The 16,722-nt window shown below is 41.4% G+C and overlaps 1 protein-coding gene across 1 annotated transcript in view; it reads left to right on the plus strand.

Moving 5' to 3' along the window:
* The window catches only part of PCP4 (Purkinje cell protein 4), a 71,269-nt gene extending 54,846 nt beyond the window's left edge, over positions 1–16,423 (plus strand). The window contains exon 3 of the mRNA XM_005304451.5: positions 13,144–16,423. Coding sequence (XP_005304508.1) covers positions 13,144–13,271 — 128 coding nt within the window. The 3' untranslated portion in view covers positions 13,272–16,423. The remainder of the gene's footprint in view (positions 1–13,143) is intronic.
* The last annotated feature ends 299 nt before the right edge of the window (positions 16,424–16,722 follow it).

Raw genomic sequence — 16,722 nt, forward strand, 5'->3', positions numbered from 1 at the left:
CAATTCAGTGTACCTGGGCTGCTTCTGGGGCTCTACTACCTAATCCAGCTGGGGTGATTTCAGCTTTAATTGGTGGGTAGGAAGTCCTGAACCAGAGTCCCTTAAGTGGGCTGCCACTCTCTTTGTGGCTTCAACCTAAGTTGTCTAGTTCTGCCACTGCTCCACATCATCAATCCCCTTGAAGGTGCTGCCACTGCTCTGAGCTGTCTATCACTTTGAAACTACTATCAGTGCCGCTGTGCACTGTCCATCACCTCGGAGCTGCCGCCAGTCTGCAGTGTCCACTGTTTAACAATCCCAGCCAAGTTCTCAGATAGGGATCAGTGGTGTCTAAGACTATTAACAAAGTGCTTAGCAGCAGAGAGGCAGCTCTAGCAGAAGCCAAGAACGTTTTCTCTCTTTCACTCTCCCTTATTCAGTGTGGCTTTATCCTCCTCTGGTGATGGGTCCAAGTAGAGCAGTGTTTCTCAAACTGGGGTCGCCGCTTGTGTAGGGAAAGCCCCGGCGGGCTGGGCCGGTTTGGTTACCTGCCCCGTCTGCAGGTCCAGTTGATTGTGGCTCCCACTGGCTGCGGTTCACCGCTGCAGGCCAATGGGGGCTGCTGGAAGCGGCAACCAGTAAGTCCCTCAGCCCGCGCTGCTTCCATTAGCTCCAATTGTCCTTGAGCAGTGAACCGTGGCTAGTGGGAGCCAGACCTGCGGATGGGGCAGGTAAACAAACCGGCCCGGCCTGCCAGGGGCTTTCCCTAAACAAGCGGCGACCCCAGTTTAAGAAACACTGAAGTAGCAGATGACAACCTACTATTGCTTTCAGTCACTCCATGAGCTCAAATGACAGAAGTTAGGGTGGTGGACCCAAATGTTCCAACTTTGCTTATGACCTGGATGGATGTCAAAATGGTTCCACATGATAGAATTTCTGTTTGATTTTAAAAAACCTAGGAAATAGCACATGTGTGCACATACACACAAATTTTGTTAAAAGAACATTAAGGTCGCCACATAAAAAGTTAGGAAAAGCCAGAATTAAGGTTGCCCATGCAACCCTAATTCAGCCTCTTTATATATATGCATCATGATACAGTCTTTAATTAAATGATCACTATTTTTCCACAATTCCCCTGCCTCATTCAGCTCAGGGGATGAATCAGGGTCATGCAATGGGGGTGGCTGCTGATTACAGGACCCCTCCCTTATTTGTTATATAAGTTGGAAGGTTTTTAGTGAATGAGGTAGGGCACTGCAGGAAGAGAAAGAACGTCTCATTGGTAAGACAACTGACTGTTGCCCTGGAGATCTGGAATTTACTCTCTTACTCTGCGATAGAGTTCCTGTGTGATGCCAGGTAGTCACTAAGTGTCTGTTCCTCATTTTCTGAGGGCCTGACTAGAAATCCTGGGGTCTGGCTTGCAGAAGTTCTTAGTACTCACAACTGCAACTGAAGTTAATAGGAGCGGTGCTTTGAGCATATGTAATGCTAAGAACACTAACAAAAAATTAGGCCCTAGGAATTGGGCATCCAAAATTAGCAGACACTTTTGACTGTGCCTTAGCTCCCTATCTGAAAATGGGGATAATACCATCTCCTCACCTTACCCAACTTTTGTGAAGATTAATTAAACACTCATTAATTAAACACACTATAGTGATGAGTGCCACAGAATAGCCCAGGATGAAATTAATACTTCTGTCTTCAGAGCAGGGTTTGAATTGTGTGCAGTAAATAAGGCTTGGAGCGACACATTGAACAATGAAGATAAAACAAAATATTAAACACTTGTTTATTAACTGAGCACCAGCCATCCTGTCCGCTGTAGGAGACAGAGGTTCTGGGAAGAATAGTTTATGATCACATGATTAAAGATAACCATAATGCACATGCATAAGAGAGCTGAATTAAGGTTGCCCAGGCATCCTTAATTCTGGTATTTCTTAACTTCTGAATACTAAACTTTGCCACTTTAATAGTCTTAACTTTTGTTTTGATGTATTTACTCACCATACACGCACACAAACACCACTTAGTTGAGGGGAAAGCCTTTATTTCTTGGATTCAATTAGACTCATACTGAGTTTAATATATTTCTAATTGCGATTGCAAGTTCTTTGTTAAATCAATGCCCACTCTTCCCTAATAAAATAGATTTTAAATTGCAGTTTTGAAAAAAAGGCACCAAGTCAAATCTACATGAAAACAAATAGACAAAAACTCACAACCACCACAATCTTTTTTGTTTTCCTATCCCCTTCGCACTGGAAACTTTTCCATTTTCCTCATTGCAAAGGTTTTAATTGAAAAATAGACAATTTTTTCACCTTTTGAGTATCACAGAAATATTGTGAATCCACAAGATCTAAAATAGTGGACATGTTTTTTTTTCTAAATATCTTTCTGGGTATTACCATTCTAGTACTTCATAGCATTTCTCTGCCTGAAGGTGATTTTTTTGAGGTTCAAGCAAAATCCATCCTCCTTTTTTGAGGTATGGAACAATACATTTTTCCATTATAAACTAATAAAAGCCATAAGGCCACTTCTGGTCATGCTCAGTGGGCATCTGCTAAACTTTCAGCAAAGCTTAACAAAGTCCTTCTTCCTTTGTGACATCACTGCATATTCTCCTTTCTGGTGTCTGGGCAAGGCGTAAGGTTTGCAGGTAAAAGCTAATCGGGGACATACTCCATAAAGCAGGTGATCATGGTATCACCCTTAAAGTTCTGTTACTACAGTTTATTTACCTGTATATAGTCAAAGGGTAGATTGTGTCTTGGAAGGTAGACCCTACACTGGGACAGTTTGGTATCTCTCCATCCAAAAGGGAACACAGGAAGGCACTGTATTTTGAACAGTCACAATCCTTCCCTAAGTCCCTGGGACACCATACTTTCTTCTCAAAAACCTCAAGTTCAAAATAAGATGCTGGTTCGATGCCACCTATGTAAAAGAAAAGTTGAAATTCTATTTTTCATTAGATGGAAAAAAGAAATGGTTGAAGAAAACTCTGTCTAATGCCTTTGGTGCCTGACCTTGCTCATTAGTCTCTCTTGCTTAAAAAAAAAGGCTCGGAAAATTGCATTACCCTATACCATCAACCCTCACTCAATACAGACACAAAAGGCCAGAAAGAGAAATCCCACAGAGCTCTAGTATTGACTTGTTAGAATTCCAGGCGTCTGCCAGCAATGTAGTAACTCTCTATAAGTAATGAACAAGCATCTGAGAAGGACACCGTGCCCTTTTTGATTCATGTTCTAGTCTTTTAGAGAATCTATTAATTGTCATTGTTTTTCCCCTGCACTTAACAATAAATTGTCCTGTATGCCAATAGGTGTTCTCTGCTACTTCTATGGGAGGAAATTTACCTTTTGCCCTGGTGGATTCTTTGTACAGCATGTTCCTCAATATCCCAGTTGGAAATGCATGTATTAGAGCTCAGACTGGGCAGAAATACATTTTAATCTTCTTAAGAACTCCTAATGTTTGTGTTTTATGTGGAGAAGTAACACTTTCCACATTCTTTCTCGTGGCCACTAATAATTCTTTCTTTTGTGTGAATTTCGAGTGTAAAAATGTGTCATGTGAGATTTGTGTACGTTTTCCAATAGTTAACACTGAATCAATGATTTGCCTATTCTGGGCTTTTAAAAACTAAGATAAATATTTATACCATTTCATGTGAAACTTGTATAGCGAATATCAAGCAATGTTCCATGCATAACTCAATGGGTACCCATGCACGGCAGGGAGGATGGATGAGTCCCAGTAGGGAGGGGGAGAAGATTCCCTACTTGGACAGCAGTGCTTGGAGGTACTCACTCTGCCTTTGCACATAGGCAATATGAGGACTTATCTAAAGGCCACATGAGGCTCCTGAATCAATAGGCATTGAATCAGGCCCATGGTGAGAAGCATCCTTTGCTGTACCTTTAAAAAGGCAGAGGCGCCAACTTTGAGTTCTCAGGGGGTGCTCGACCGCCACTCTGCCCCAGGTCCCGCCCCCCTCCACCCGTTCCTCCAAGCTCCCACCCCCCTCTTCCCGCCTCCCTCCCCCGACATCTTCTTGCCCCTGCTCCTCCTCCTCTCCCCCAGTTCCTCCTGCACACTGCTGAACAGCTGATCACCGGCAAGCAGGAGGCACTGGGAGGGAGGGGGAGGAGCTGATTGGCAGGGCTGCTGAGCACCCACTAACTTTTTTCCGTGGGTGCTCCAGCCCCGGAGCACCCACAGAGTTGGTGCCTACGTAAAAAGGGCTAGCCAGCGTCCCCCTGCCCAGCATGTCCATTCTAGTGAGCAAATAGGCTGTGCTGTGGTCCCACCAGACACACCCACTCAGTCCCCTCTGTCTCGCTATCCTCATTCCTGCAGCCAGTCATGGCTGCCTTTCCCATATGTGTGCTAGACATAAGAAAATTCCCTCACCCTCCAGTCCTCTCCACCCTACAGTGCATGAGCATAAGAGAAGCCATAATTTGGCCTAATGTTAGCAGAATAATACAGCAGATTTTGTGTTCACCACAGGCAGTCAATTCCATGATTGTTTCCACAGCAAGTGTCACTTGGGTCCTTTTTCACATAAAGTATTTTCTCTTAATCACTATGTCGTTAACTTTAATCCCCTATTACAGAAGCATGAGAAACATTGCCAAATTAACTTCAAAACTGTCAGCATAACTTTTGTTCCTGAAAATACTCAACCTATGTCCTATCAGCAGGTTTAACATTTCGTATCTTTGATCTAAATTGAAAGGAGAATAAAAGGCGCTGATGTATTTGACTGCTCAACTGCAAAAAAGGCAGCAAAACATGCTGACCAATCAGTAAGTGTGAAAGAACTTTGTAAAAAGTCACCCTCCTAATCGACACCCTTACTGTCAATATGCTGAGTTATCCTTTCACCACAAGCAATGGGTTTGAAGCACATGGTTGGGGTAACGTGTCTATTTTAAATCTGTCCCTTTCTGGGGCAGGTAAGGGGTTTGAGATTTTAATGCAGTAAATATAGAACCTTTTGTGAGTATTAAATTATAATTTTTAACGTGAAGGATATTTAGATTAAACAGAATAAACATTTCCTCTGCACATAATTTTGTCCTTAACTTCCATGGAATCCACTTACGGCACTCCCTAGCTATGTGCTTCCTTCTCATCTTCTTTTATTACTACATTGAGAAAGGGGCCAACATAAAGCTGATTCATCTGTTTAAATAATGGGCAAGACAAAAAAAACCCACAGGAAATTATCTAGAAGTTTCCCAAGATACAGGCAGAAGTTGTTTTGCTCTAGGGAAGAAGACTCTATGGGGTACCAGTTTCAAGGGAGTTAAAGGAACTAATAACCAGTATCCTTCATTTAGTGAATGCCATTTTTACTGTAGGCGATTTAAATAAACGTCTTAAAAGGGGTCAGTTTATATGCTCATTCAAGGAGTACCCCTTGTGCATTTCAAATAAATTGATGTGTATTATTATTCCACAGTCTTTGCCCAGATTGCGACCAAATCTCCTTGGGGCTGATTCAGCATTCTTTGGGCAAAATGGGAGCCTGGGATACAATGATACTGATTTTACTAGTAATCATCATCACATCGCTGCCAATCCAGTCGAGTCCATATTTCCTGAGTTCGGTTGGCAGGACATGGTGGGCTGCAGGGGGAAATGGCCAGACTTTCTTTTGCTAGTTTCTCTCCAGAAAGCACTGGCTCCTCTAGGCTGGTGCTCTGCCATGACAACTTTGTGACATCAGCAACACGCTGCAGTGCCTGAGTTCACTGACATCATACTTTTAGTGTTTAGATTTAAAATCAGCAATGGTAATTTGTGAGGGCTTATATTTCCCCCCTCACTTTTATTCTTAATCTGCCCAATAAAAGAAATACCCTTATATAATCTTATTTGGGAGCCATTCCTTGATATCATATCATAAAATGTAGAAGTTATGAAATAACTCCCTGCAACAATTACTTTGCTATAAATGACAAATCCCAGAGGTGTTGTGCCTTGCACTATCCACTGATGGACTGTACAATTTATTACATTATAATCAACACACAGCGATAGCCTTTACTAAGAGAAAAATATACCACTGTGACTGTTACAAGCTCTAATATATCACAGTTACTTAGTTTAACTTTTCCTTATAACTTAACTTCTCATTAACTACTAATAGAATTATCCTGGTGTACAATGGTCTCCTGAAAGTGTCCTCATTTGATAGTTTGAAGATGGAGCAGCATAACATTTTGCTCTTCTCTTTCCTGAAATTTGTGTATTTAAAGACGCCCACTTTGACTCTATGCTGGAGTTTTTCTGAGTCCTCATTTTCCTCATTGACAAGTTTTCTGCTGTAACCTGTGTCATCTTTCTTGTCTCTTCTTACTTTTGCAGTGTATGTCACCTTTTATGCTGCTTTTGTATGGTACTTCATACTCACTTCCATTTCTTTGAGTTTATTCACTGCACTATCTTATTAAAGTCAAAGCAAAAGAGGCATTCTTGGAGAAATGTGGAAGTCATAAAACAAAGGAAACTGTATCAGAGTTGAGGATGAATACTTCTTTTGTGTTGTTGTTCATCAAGGCCTTGGGTGCCATTGGTCATTGCAATTAATAATTTGTTTGAAGTCATTTTAATTACATTTGTTAGATGTCCAGGGTGGCACAATCTTCCAAAGGACTCGATATTCTACTTTTGAGTAAGGACTAAGGTCTTACTTTTAAACTTTACATTCTGAAAGTATTGGTGCACTTCATAAAAACTGTAAGCTCTTTGGGGCAGAGAATTATTCTGTGTTTGCATAGCACCTAACACATTGGGGTCCCAGTCCATGACTAATGCTCCTAGACACTATCACTATAGAAAAAATATATTAATCAGTTAAAGAATATGTTCCGTTTCACAATAGATACACATACAATACTCTTGCTGGAATGTTGCAACATAACCCTACTTTATTTCTTAGAATTCACAACATTCAACACAAGAACCCAAAACTAAGAGAAACAAAGCAGGCTGCTCCCTAAGACAGAGGAACAACTCAACCCACCTTACTCTCTGTACCATGATCAATGGAACTGGAGTCAGGAAGCCCATGTTCCCTGGAGGGACTGCTATTGATAGGACACCAGGAAGGAAAATAGGGAGTTAGGCTGGGATCCACTCAGGCACATGGACAGAGCAGAGCACAAATGTTCATGAAGTTCCACTTGTTCAACTTGCAGATGTTATCCTCACTGTCGGAAAGGCAGCAATGATACAGACTGGAGCGACCATAAACAACTGCATTACAAATGAAGTCATTCCATTTTGTGCCCAATATATGACATTGACATTTTGTGTGGAAAGTCTCCAGCTTTGCCCAGTGTGAGCAGCATAGTGTCCTCTATGGATGCTAGTGGGGGGATGGGTGTCAATAATTTGTTTTTAGTGTTTATGTAAAAATATTTGTAAAATTAGGACTCATGTATCATGATCAATGGAACTGAAGCCAGAGAGCCCATGTTCCCTGGAGGGACTTCTTGATGGGATGCCAGGAAAACTGAAACATGGGAAGTTAGGGTGGAAGATACTCAGCAACATGTACAGAACAGTGCTCATGTTCAACTTAGTCTCCATTCAGCCTCACTCTTTGCTAATGAAACGTTATAGGCTGGCTTTCTGCAGGCAGACTGTTGCTAGGCCCAGACTGCATACATCCCTACAGACCCCGTTAGCATGCATAAAGGACCATGAAACTTCTTGCATTTAAAGTGATAGCTTGTAATTTTCATGCAGTTTACAATACACCAGAGTAGGGTGAGAGGGAGGTTCACTTCACACATTACTGAAATGCAGCCAGTTCTATGGTAGAACAGTGTTGTTGTTCATTTATACACAGCAATACTGTACAACAGCTTCAACAGAAAGTATAATGCAGGGAATTTAATAAGGCAGCATGAAAATTCCTAGTTTAAACTTGTCCAGTACATTGGGCTAATGCTCATATTCCTGCAAAGAGTCTCACAGGACCTTGAGCTGACTAAAAGTGGTCAGAGGACCTTAGTTTTTCATATCATCATAAGTATAACACCTTCAACAGCATAGTACCTGCTGGTCAGGAATTGGCTCAGTAGTGATTCAGAAGGAAGAGGGAGTGCTGTCACATGACCATCAACACCAGTTCCTGTGGCACCCTGAGTTTTCCCTATGTGCTAGCCACTTGAGGACTGATCAGGCACAACCTTAGCTAATAAGATCTGATTAGATTAGAAGCCTGAGGTGGTCATTACAACTGGCATGTTCTATGTGGTCATCATTGCATGAAGTAGAATCCCTGTATTGGTATTTTAATTATATAACTTTACACCCACAATCGCTCCAAGATCCCAGTTAGCACAATCTCATATTTCTAAGCCTTTTTAAAAGTCTATAATTGGTGCATCAATATAATTATTGCTGAAGAAAGAAATGACTTAAAATATTAATGTTTCAGTACAAACAATATTTGTCACCATGTTGTTGAAGAAAATCATCTTTAGCAGGCTAGATATTAGTTTAAAATAGAATTTTGTAAATGTATCTTTATGACTGTTCCTTTCTGTCTCATTATATTTTATCTGATTATACATAATTTTCAGCTATTGCATTTATCTTGTGTCAGAAATAATATTGCTGCTCTCTAACATTTTTAGATCTGGAAAAATATTAATCAGACACTTCAAAGGCCTTATGCTGGAAAAAACATTTTTAAACTCATAAAAGAACCACCATCTTTGCCCTACATCAAAACTAATTTTTCAGATTTGAGATAAAAACACTGCATTACCAAAGTAAAGGTCAATCTGAGGGAAAAAAGGATTCTGGCTGACTAATAAAGTAATCTTTATACCAAACGATAATTTACAGTTTTAACAGAAAGATGTTAATTCCTTTTCCCTCTTGTTTCTAGGGATATTAAGGAGTTGCTTGCTGCTGGTCAGATAAATAGCTGTAGATTTAACCTGATCACTAGTCACAACCTTTATTTCTCTTCACATTGAGTCTGCAGTCATACTAGAGATGCAGGTTCTAGGGTTTGCTGTTCAGGGTTAGGTGGTGATTACTGTGGGGAAGTTATACCATTCAGGCACCTGTTTTTTTCAAAATAACCAACCACTGCAAAAGAAATAAAATAAAACCCAATCTCATACTCTCAAACAGAACTTTTGAGATTTGAAAGTGGTACTTGAAAATGTAAAATTATTAATACCATAAGTTAAGGAAATCAGAACCAATATATTGACGTGCAGAGAAAACTCCATCTCACCAAGTAGAATGGTTACAACAAAATTATATCTGTGTATACACTACCCTGTAGAATTTTAAATGCATAGATAGGAAAGCTCTTCTGTAACTCCTGAGCTAGTTGGTAGGAATGTCCTTCTTTTAAAATAATGAAATTATTGTGTTGATTCACATCTTTAGAATTAGATTCTGATATGCCATTGTACAGGGGTTGGGAGAGGGAGCTTCATTCCTCTCCCCCACCCCCAAATCTGTGTACCGACCTAACACAACTGCAGAGATGTGAAGGCACAGTACCCCAGCTGTGGTCTCAAAGTTGGTAAGGAGTAGATAGGGCCACGTTCCTCTCACACAGGCAATAACTTCATAAAGGCCTATGTCTTGGCATTATACCAGCAAGCTAGGCAAGAGCTGAGCCAGAATGGGACTCTGGTCTTTCACATAAAACCAACAAGTTGGAGAAGATCAGCCAGGAATCTCACAGAGGGCTGTCTCTTTACATCAGCCCAGCAAGCTGTAGTTGAGCCATGGAGCTCACAGAACTTTGTGTCTTGACATCAGATCAGCCAACCAGCGGTGCTGAATAGGTAACTTCTCAGAGGTCTGGGCCTAGATATCAACTCAGGAAGCTAAAAGAGCTGGCCAGACACGCCAAACCCGTGAAACAAAAACAGAAATTGGGCTTGTTTTTGGCTTAATTGGCTTGTGAGTTGCTTGTTGGCTAGTTTTTGGCTTGTAGCTTGTTGTATGTTTGGCTTGTAGCTTGTTGCTTCTTTTTTTTTATCCGCTTCCAGCAAGCAGGGGCAAGGGAGGGGGGGGAGAGTCAGGGGTGCACAGTGGGCCCACCACAGTCCCAGACTGCACGCCGGCTGGTTCTAGTCACATAGAGTTTTGGGGTTCTCAGGGATTGGCTTGTTTTGGACTTGTTTTGAAATGGGATTAGCTTGCTTTTTGGCTTATTGTGAAAGTCGGAGTGTTTATTTACTGCGTGGAAGTTGGCAACTGTGGAGCTGACCCATAGAACTGATAGACGATAAGGCCAGCCCAATAAGGTAGAGGTAGTAAGGCAGTAACCACACAAAAACCTGGTCTCTGACCAAGCAAACAAGCAAGTTTGGTGGTAACCAGTAATTTCACAGATATTTTCCTTGACTCACTAAAGCTACTGAGCTGGTGACTTCATAAAGGACTGAGCCATGACATCAGCCCACCAAACTAGAAGTATAGAAGGAGAGCCCTCTCAGAAACTAGTGCCCTGAAATTACCCCCAACAAGCTAGAGTTGCTGAGCCGGTGAGATCACAGAAGCACGTGCTTTGATATCAATCAAGTTCAGAGGAGCCTAACATCACCGAGAACAGCAAGGTAGAATTGCTGAGTCAGTGAGCTCAGTGGTATCTTTTAGTGAGTGATGCTGAGCAGGGGTTAAGGAAAAGGGGGAGCATATTGGAACAGAGCTTGACTCTGCTAACACCAGAAACAGTGTTCTCTCTGGGCGTGGAAGAGCTCAGCTCCTTGAAGTTTCCCTCCTGCCTGTTCACTGTCTGGTAAAATGAGGACATATCAGGTAGGAGTATCTGCAGTCCTGCATCAGAAGAGCAGGAGGTGCTGTCCCTGGCTGGGGAGTTTATAGGGCTCTAACCCTTCCTGCCAGTGGGTAGATCAGCACCAGCATCTGATGGGAGAAAAACTGTCTGAGCTGAGACCCCCTATCTGCCTCCTTTCTTCAGCTGCAAGATCTGTCCTTCTGCTGGCTCCTTCTCCCATCCAGGGGGACAGAGAAGGAAAGAAGCTGTCTGACACCTCCAGCTCTCCCTCTATTCCAGGGACAGATGGAAACTCTGTCTCTGGCTTCCCTCCTTTAGCCTGAATCCAGGGGAAACAGAATGGTCTTGTCAGTTCTCTCAGCTCTCCTGGCCCATGATTTGCCTATTGTGCTGCTCCACACTCTGTGCACAAACCCACACTCTCTGGCAGGGTATGAGCCTTCATGGGAACTGCTGTGGAGTTTGGTCAGGTATTCTCTTGTCCTATCACACAAGATGATGCACCATCCCTTTACCACATGGATGTAACATCCATGGGACCAGAAATGAGGAGCTCCCCACTTCAATTTTGGTCTGCTTTAACCATGGCCTGTACTGGCTGGCTTAACAGACTGGGGTCAGGGAAGCATAAAGAATGGTGCAGACTGTGTAGTCCTCTGAGCACTGAGCCACTTGAGGAGGTATTGACCCTACTGAAGGCAAAGTGCCTATGTGAGCTAGCTTTCTGTGGGGTGATGACATTCTTCCCCATCCCTTAGTCGCGCCAGTTGCTAAGTACTGCAATTCAATCCTTGAAAACAATGTATTTGTTGGGGTATATTCTACCCACGTTTCTGTAACTCCTGTTGATCCTTACTGGGACTAGGAGAGAGTGTGGTACTTAAGATCTGAAGTGTCATTACTATTTATAGTTTTCAGTCCATGCTCCAGTACAGTTTCATACCAAATGTTGTTAGAGGAAATGAAAAACAAACTTTGCTTCATTTATGACAACATGAAGCTATTCTGAGAGCAAAGAGTGAACTGAAACTCTTAAGTTTAACTCTCTAATTTTCTAACATTGTTTGAAACATGTATTTCCCTATACCCTCTTGCTTTAATGCCTCATAGGGCTGTTTTGTATTCATGGCTTGGGAGGAAAATCTAATGTTTTTCCATTTTCCCGTGCTGTCATCATTCATTTTGGTACAGACTTGAAAAGTAAAGAAAGAAGTTAGCCAAAGGCATTTGTGAGTAATTACACTTGCACCACATTTCTCGGGAGTTAGCTGGGAAGCCTCGGTGTGTACAAGGATTGTTCGCCTCTTTACAGGAAGAGTCTGACAAAGTTTCATTATCCATCTAGTACTGGTTATTGATTATAGCTTTCTGCAGCACAAAAGAAGGTTAACATGCTAGTGTTTGTTCTGGAAATGGAATAGATAGTTCTGTAATACTCACTTATAGAATTAGAGATTTATTGGACACTGCACGTTCCAGTTCCAACTCCAGCACACACAGGCAGGAAGACTGAACTTGCTAACCACCCCAGATCAGAACAACAACAACATAATATACAAGACAACAGCTTACTGCTAAGATAAGGATATAGCACCATCTACTGATGGAGGCAAGACAAGGCAAGTTGTTCTGAATGAGTGGACCCCTGGTTCTGCACAGAGCCCTACTAACGCCATTGGGGCTCCATGCAGGCATAGATGTCCACTGACATGCAGTTCATTGTAGGACTGGGTGCTAAGTTTGGCTATAACATTTTATAAATAGAGCAGGGTGAACATTTTTGGATGAAGCTTTTTTTGTTGTTGTTGTTGTCATCTCCCAAGAATGCAGGTTGAAACTCTGTGCACGTTCATGTTGAATTCGCCATATTGTTTCAGTCAGAACTCCCAAACCCCTCAAAACAAAAATTCCAAAGAAGTCAAAATGTTTCCTTTTGACATTTTCAAAAGAAAACATGTTGACGTTTCAACTCACAACGACTTTTCATTTCAAATTTTACGCCAGTTTTATTACAAATACTTTTAAAGGTTAAAATAACCTTGAAAACAAAACAAAACTTTTTTGGTTCAGACACCAAATAAAGAGATCTTATTTATAATGAGAGCTCTGCTATAGTTAGAGCACCAATTAGAGCATTGGCCTTTCTGTGACCAGACTGTTAGTTCAGCTGCTGGGGCTCAACACTCTGTCACAGTTGCCTTCTGGTTCTCGAATAGCCTTTGTGGCTTCATAGACAGACTATGTGAGAGAAACAGGGGGGAGCGACTTCCATCTCATGGTGCAGTTGGTTAGCATATTCTCAAATTAATATTAATTTGTTTTTCATTTTCTCGGGACAGATGGACAGAAGAAAGTTCAAGAGGACTTTGACATAGACATGGACGCACCAGAGACAGAACGGGCTGCAGTGGCGATACAGTCTCAGTTCAGAAAATTCCAGAAGAAAAAGGCAGGATCCCAGTCTTAGTAACTACCTTGTAGTTTAAAGTGGTAGTTCTGAGGTGATCTGTCAGGAAATTAATAAATAAAACCAAGATGCATGTACAGAATATTTAAAACCCTATTGGCAGGTATATAACAATGAGCTTGTGAGTGGCTTCATCCTTGTGATCTCCAGTCCCTTTTCTTCTGTAATTCACCATTTTACTTGATGTTGTAATAAAAAGTTAGGATGAAGTAATTAAAGTGTCTTCTTTCATCTGTCTTTATATTAATCCAGCAAGCACAGTGTTACAAACAAATCCAGCCCAGATGCCTATTTTCCTCTTCACTTACAGCTTGGAGACATAATGTAGCACTGTATATTATGAGATTTTTGCTGAGGGAAGAGAAAAAAGGTCTGAGCCCTGCTTACCTCATTTAGAGAATTCCAGCTGCCAGTCAAATGTGACAATAAAATGATTTTTCCTGCAATGAGATGAAAGTGAAAAATCACAGACAGGAGGTGGTATGGAGGAGGCAGGTGAGCCATTTATTTTTGTCTCACAATTCGGACAATAAAATGGTTTAGGTGAGGAAATCACCACCCATAGTGGGTCCCAAGATCAAAAGCAGAGAACACAATACATCCCCATTTGGATCCTACTGGTCAGAATTACACAGCTTATGCCAGATGTCAACATTTCTAGAAATAACCCTCCCCCTCCACCTCCCACCAACAACATACACATTCAGAGATTTGATGTAGAGGGAGATTTTCCCCTCTAAACTCTTTCTTTCCTGATTATAACTGTTCATTACCTTTCCAAACAATGAATGTATTTTTCCTGACCCTCTATATTTTCCCATGGTTTGCTAAGTAAACCACAACATATGCTTTGCCTCCCACTACAGTTTTCTCTTTCTCTAGGTACATGTGACCATCCCTCCCTCCCCCCCATCACTGAAGTATGTTAGCTTTTCATTAATACATTTAATGAAATGCTCACAGCACCCTTGTAAGGTAGGGAAGCACTATTTTTCAGACAAAGTAAGTAAGAGCCAGGAATAAATTAAGATTTTCTGAATCCTAGTTCAGTGCCTCAACCACAAGATCATATTTTGTCTCTAGCGTTGATGCCTTTCTGTTGCTTACCTCCTTTAGAAATTTCACAAATAACTTGCCAATATGAGCCTAGTAATCTCAGGATATGGAACGTAGAGAACACAGACTTCCCATTTATCTTTCAAAAGGTACACCACATCATATAATAAGAGCCTCAGGATGTTAATTTTAAAATTGTAATGGGTTTTGGGTTGTGGTAATACCATTTTGTTTAGGTCAAAAGTCTTTATAAAATAAAATAAAATAATGAAGGATTGCATTAACCTTGTGCGCTATGTCATCTGAAATAGCATAAACTTTGTAATAGTTCCTTAACTGGATAAAAGCTATGGGCAAAGCAATAGGCTTTTATTCTTTATCTGACACCCCTTGGAGTAATTTAACTCACATGGTTAAATCATATGGTTGGGGCAGAATGAAAACCATTTCATTGTTGAATCACAGCAACTAGGGCTATTGGTAAATGGATTACTGGCCTTTCGGCAACAGGATTATTTTTCAGCTTCAAGATCAGAGTGCAACTCACAAATAAAGTCTGCACACACAATGGAACAATCAAGAAGGCGTGAGAGAATGACATTTGGATTAATTGCTACAGACTTTGATGCAGACGATCCTTTTATAGCAGAGTATTTTTATACCACAGCTTCACTGCAGCTTCCCATCCATGTGGGCAACACTCTAACACCTAACTCTTGATTTTTATTGGTTCTTTGCTCATGTTCAAGGCAGAAGAGTTTTAAACAAGGTTTTCCTTGTCACAAACCTGTACCATCAGTAGGCAAATACGGCTATTGTGGGAGGGGTTTGCAGACATAGGCATACTTTTCTGAAGCACATGACCTATATTCAGCCAATAACTTACCCTATACTTGGGGCTATGCTTATACTTTTCATTTGTATCTCATTTTTACTTCCAAACACCAAATGGGCACTCTAATTCACTTGCTCTGGGAGTTTCCTAGCTGAGAATAGTTAATATCTCAATTACGTTTATATTGCTACTGAAATACCCAGGTCCCAACAGGTAATCTGAAAGATTGTTCCACAAAGGATGAGCTGAGAGAATAGAAGGACATCAGCCCCAAAAAGTACCTATCACAAATGGGTCGAGGATAATGTAATAGTAGACAGTAGGTTGAGTGGATCTAGACCCTTGCCATGTGTGGGATTTTAACTGTGAATTCAATGGATAAAACTTCCAGCCAATCACGAGGTGGAAATGATGAAGATACCATCTTTCCATAAGCAGCTCCAGAGACTGCAACACTAAATGATTCCTGTGAGATGGCCCCACTAAATGGTTAATCCTCAACCTCATCAGTGAATAATCAGCAATGCCATGGAGACAGGGATCAAATGCTTAAGTCATTTAAAAAAAAAACCAGCATCTTATTTTTTATAATTATAGCTGTGTACATGCCTGGTTAAGTGTAGTTAGGACAAAGTAAAAATGTTTTATTGTTAGCCTATACTTCAGTGGGGAAGGCTTGTAGAATACTCAGCTACTCATTCCATGGTTGTTTACTTCAGATCAGAATTTAGGCAGATCCTGTGCGGTAATACGACCTATCTTCCTGTGTCTGTGAGCTAGACAGCCAGGGAACTGCTGTGTCTGCGTGGGCCCAGCAGCCTCAATAAAGGAACTTCCTTCTGTTTACTACACCTACGCCTGTCTCTTCCCTGTTATGAGGGATCTGGCAAGTCCTCTAGATTTGCAAAGTGCTCTTCACATTATTAATTTTCTTCCTGGATTGCTTGCACATGTTGTCCATTCTCAGGCCAGTAGTACATTTTCTTCTGCCTTATGGGACCCTGGTGAGCTGCCACCCCGGGTGCCTCACTTGCATTATGGCCAATGGTTCTTCTGATCCAGTTATCCACCTGTTATCCCACAAAGTAGCTTGCAGCCCATGTGTGGTTGTGGTAGTGTTCCTGAATATCCTGTCCAGGCCCCAGGTCTGGCATCCAAGTAAGAGGTATACAGGTGTCTTGTTTGTGCTTATTTCACTCCACGTGCTAGTGATTAATAATGACATGTTGTTCTGGATGCAGCAGTAAAAAATATGCCTGTCTCCCGTTGTATTTGTACATCTTATATAATGCAGATCACCACAAGCCTTGCTAGACTATGCAAATGGCACCTCTTTTTGACATTCAACTTCTTGAGTATAAAGTGACCCATCTAGAATCAGCCAGGGAATCAAGCCCAATGAACGTAAAGGTGCAATGTTAAGAGACTGAGTAACTGGAAAGATAGTTTCAACTATATGTACCCAGTGCATAGGCAGTAACAAATACTCTTTTGGATTGCTTGCAGAGCAGACTTTTCATCAGATCTGTTTAGTGAAATGTATTTCAGCAGCTACTGTAT

This window comes from Chrysemys picta, chromosome 1 (assembly GCF_011386835.1).
Source record: "Chrysemys picta bellii isolate R12L10 chromosome 1, ASM1138683v2, whole genome shotgun sequence".
Lineage (NCBI taxonomy): Eukaryota > Metazoa > Chordata > Testudines > Emydidae > Chrysemys > Chrysemys picta.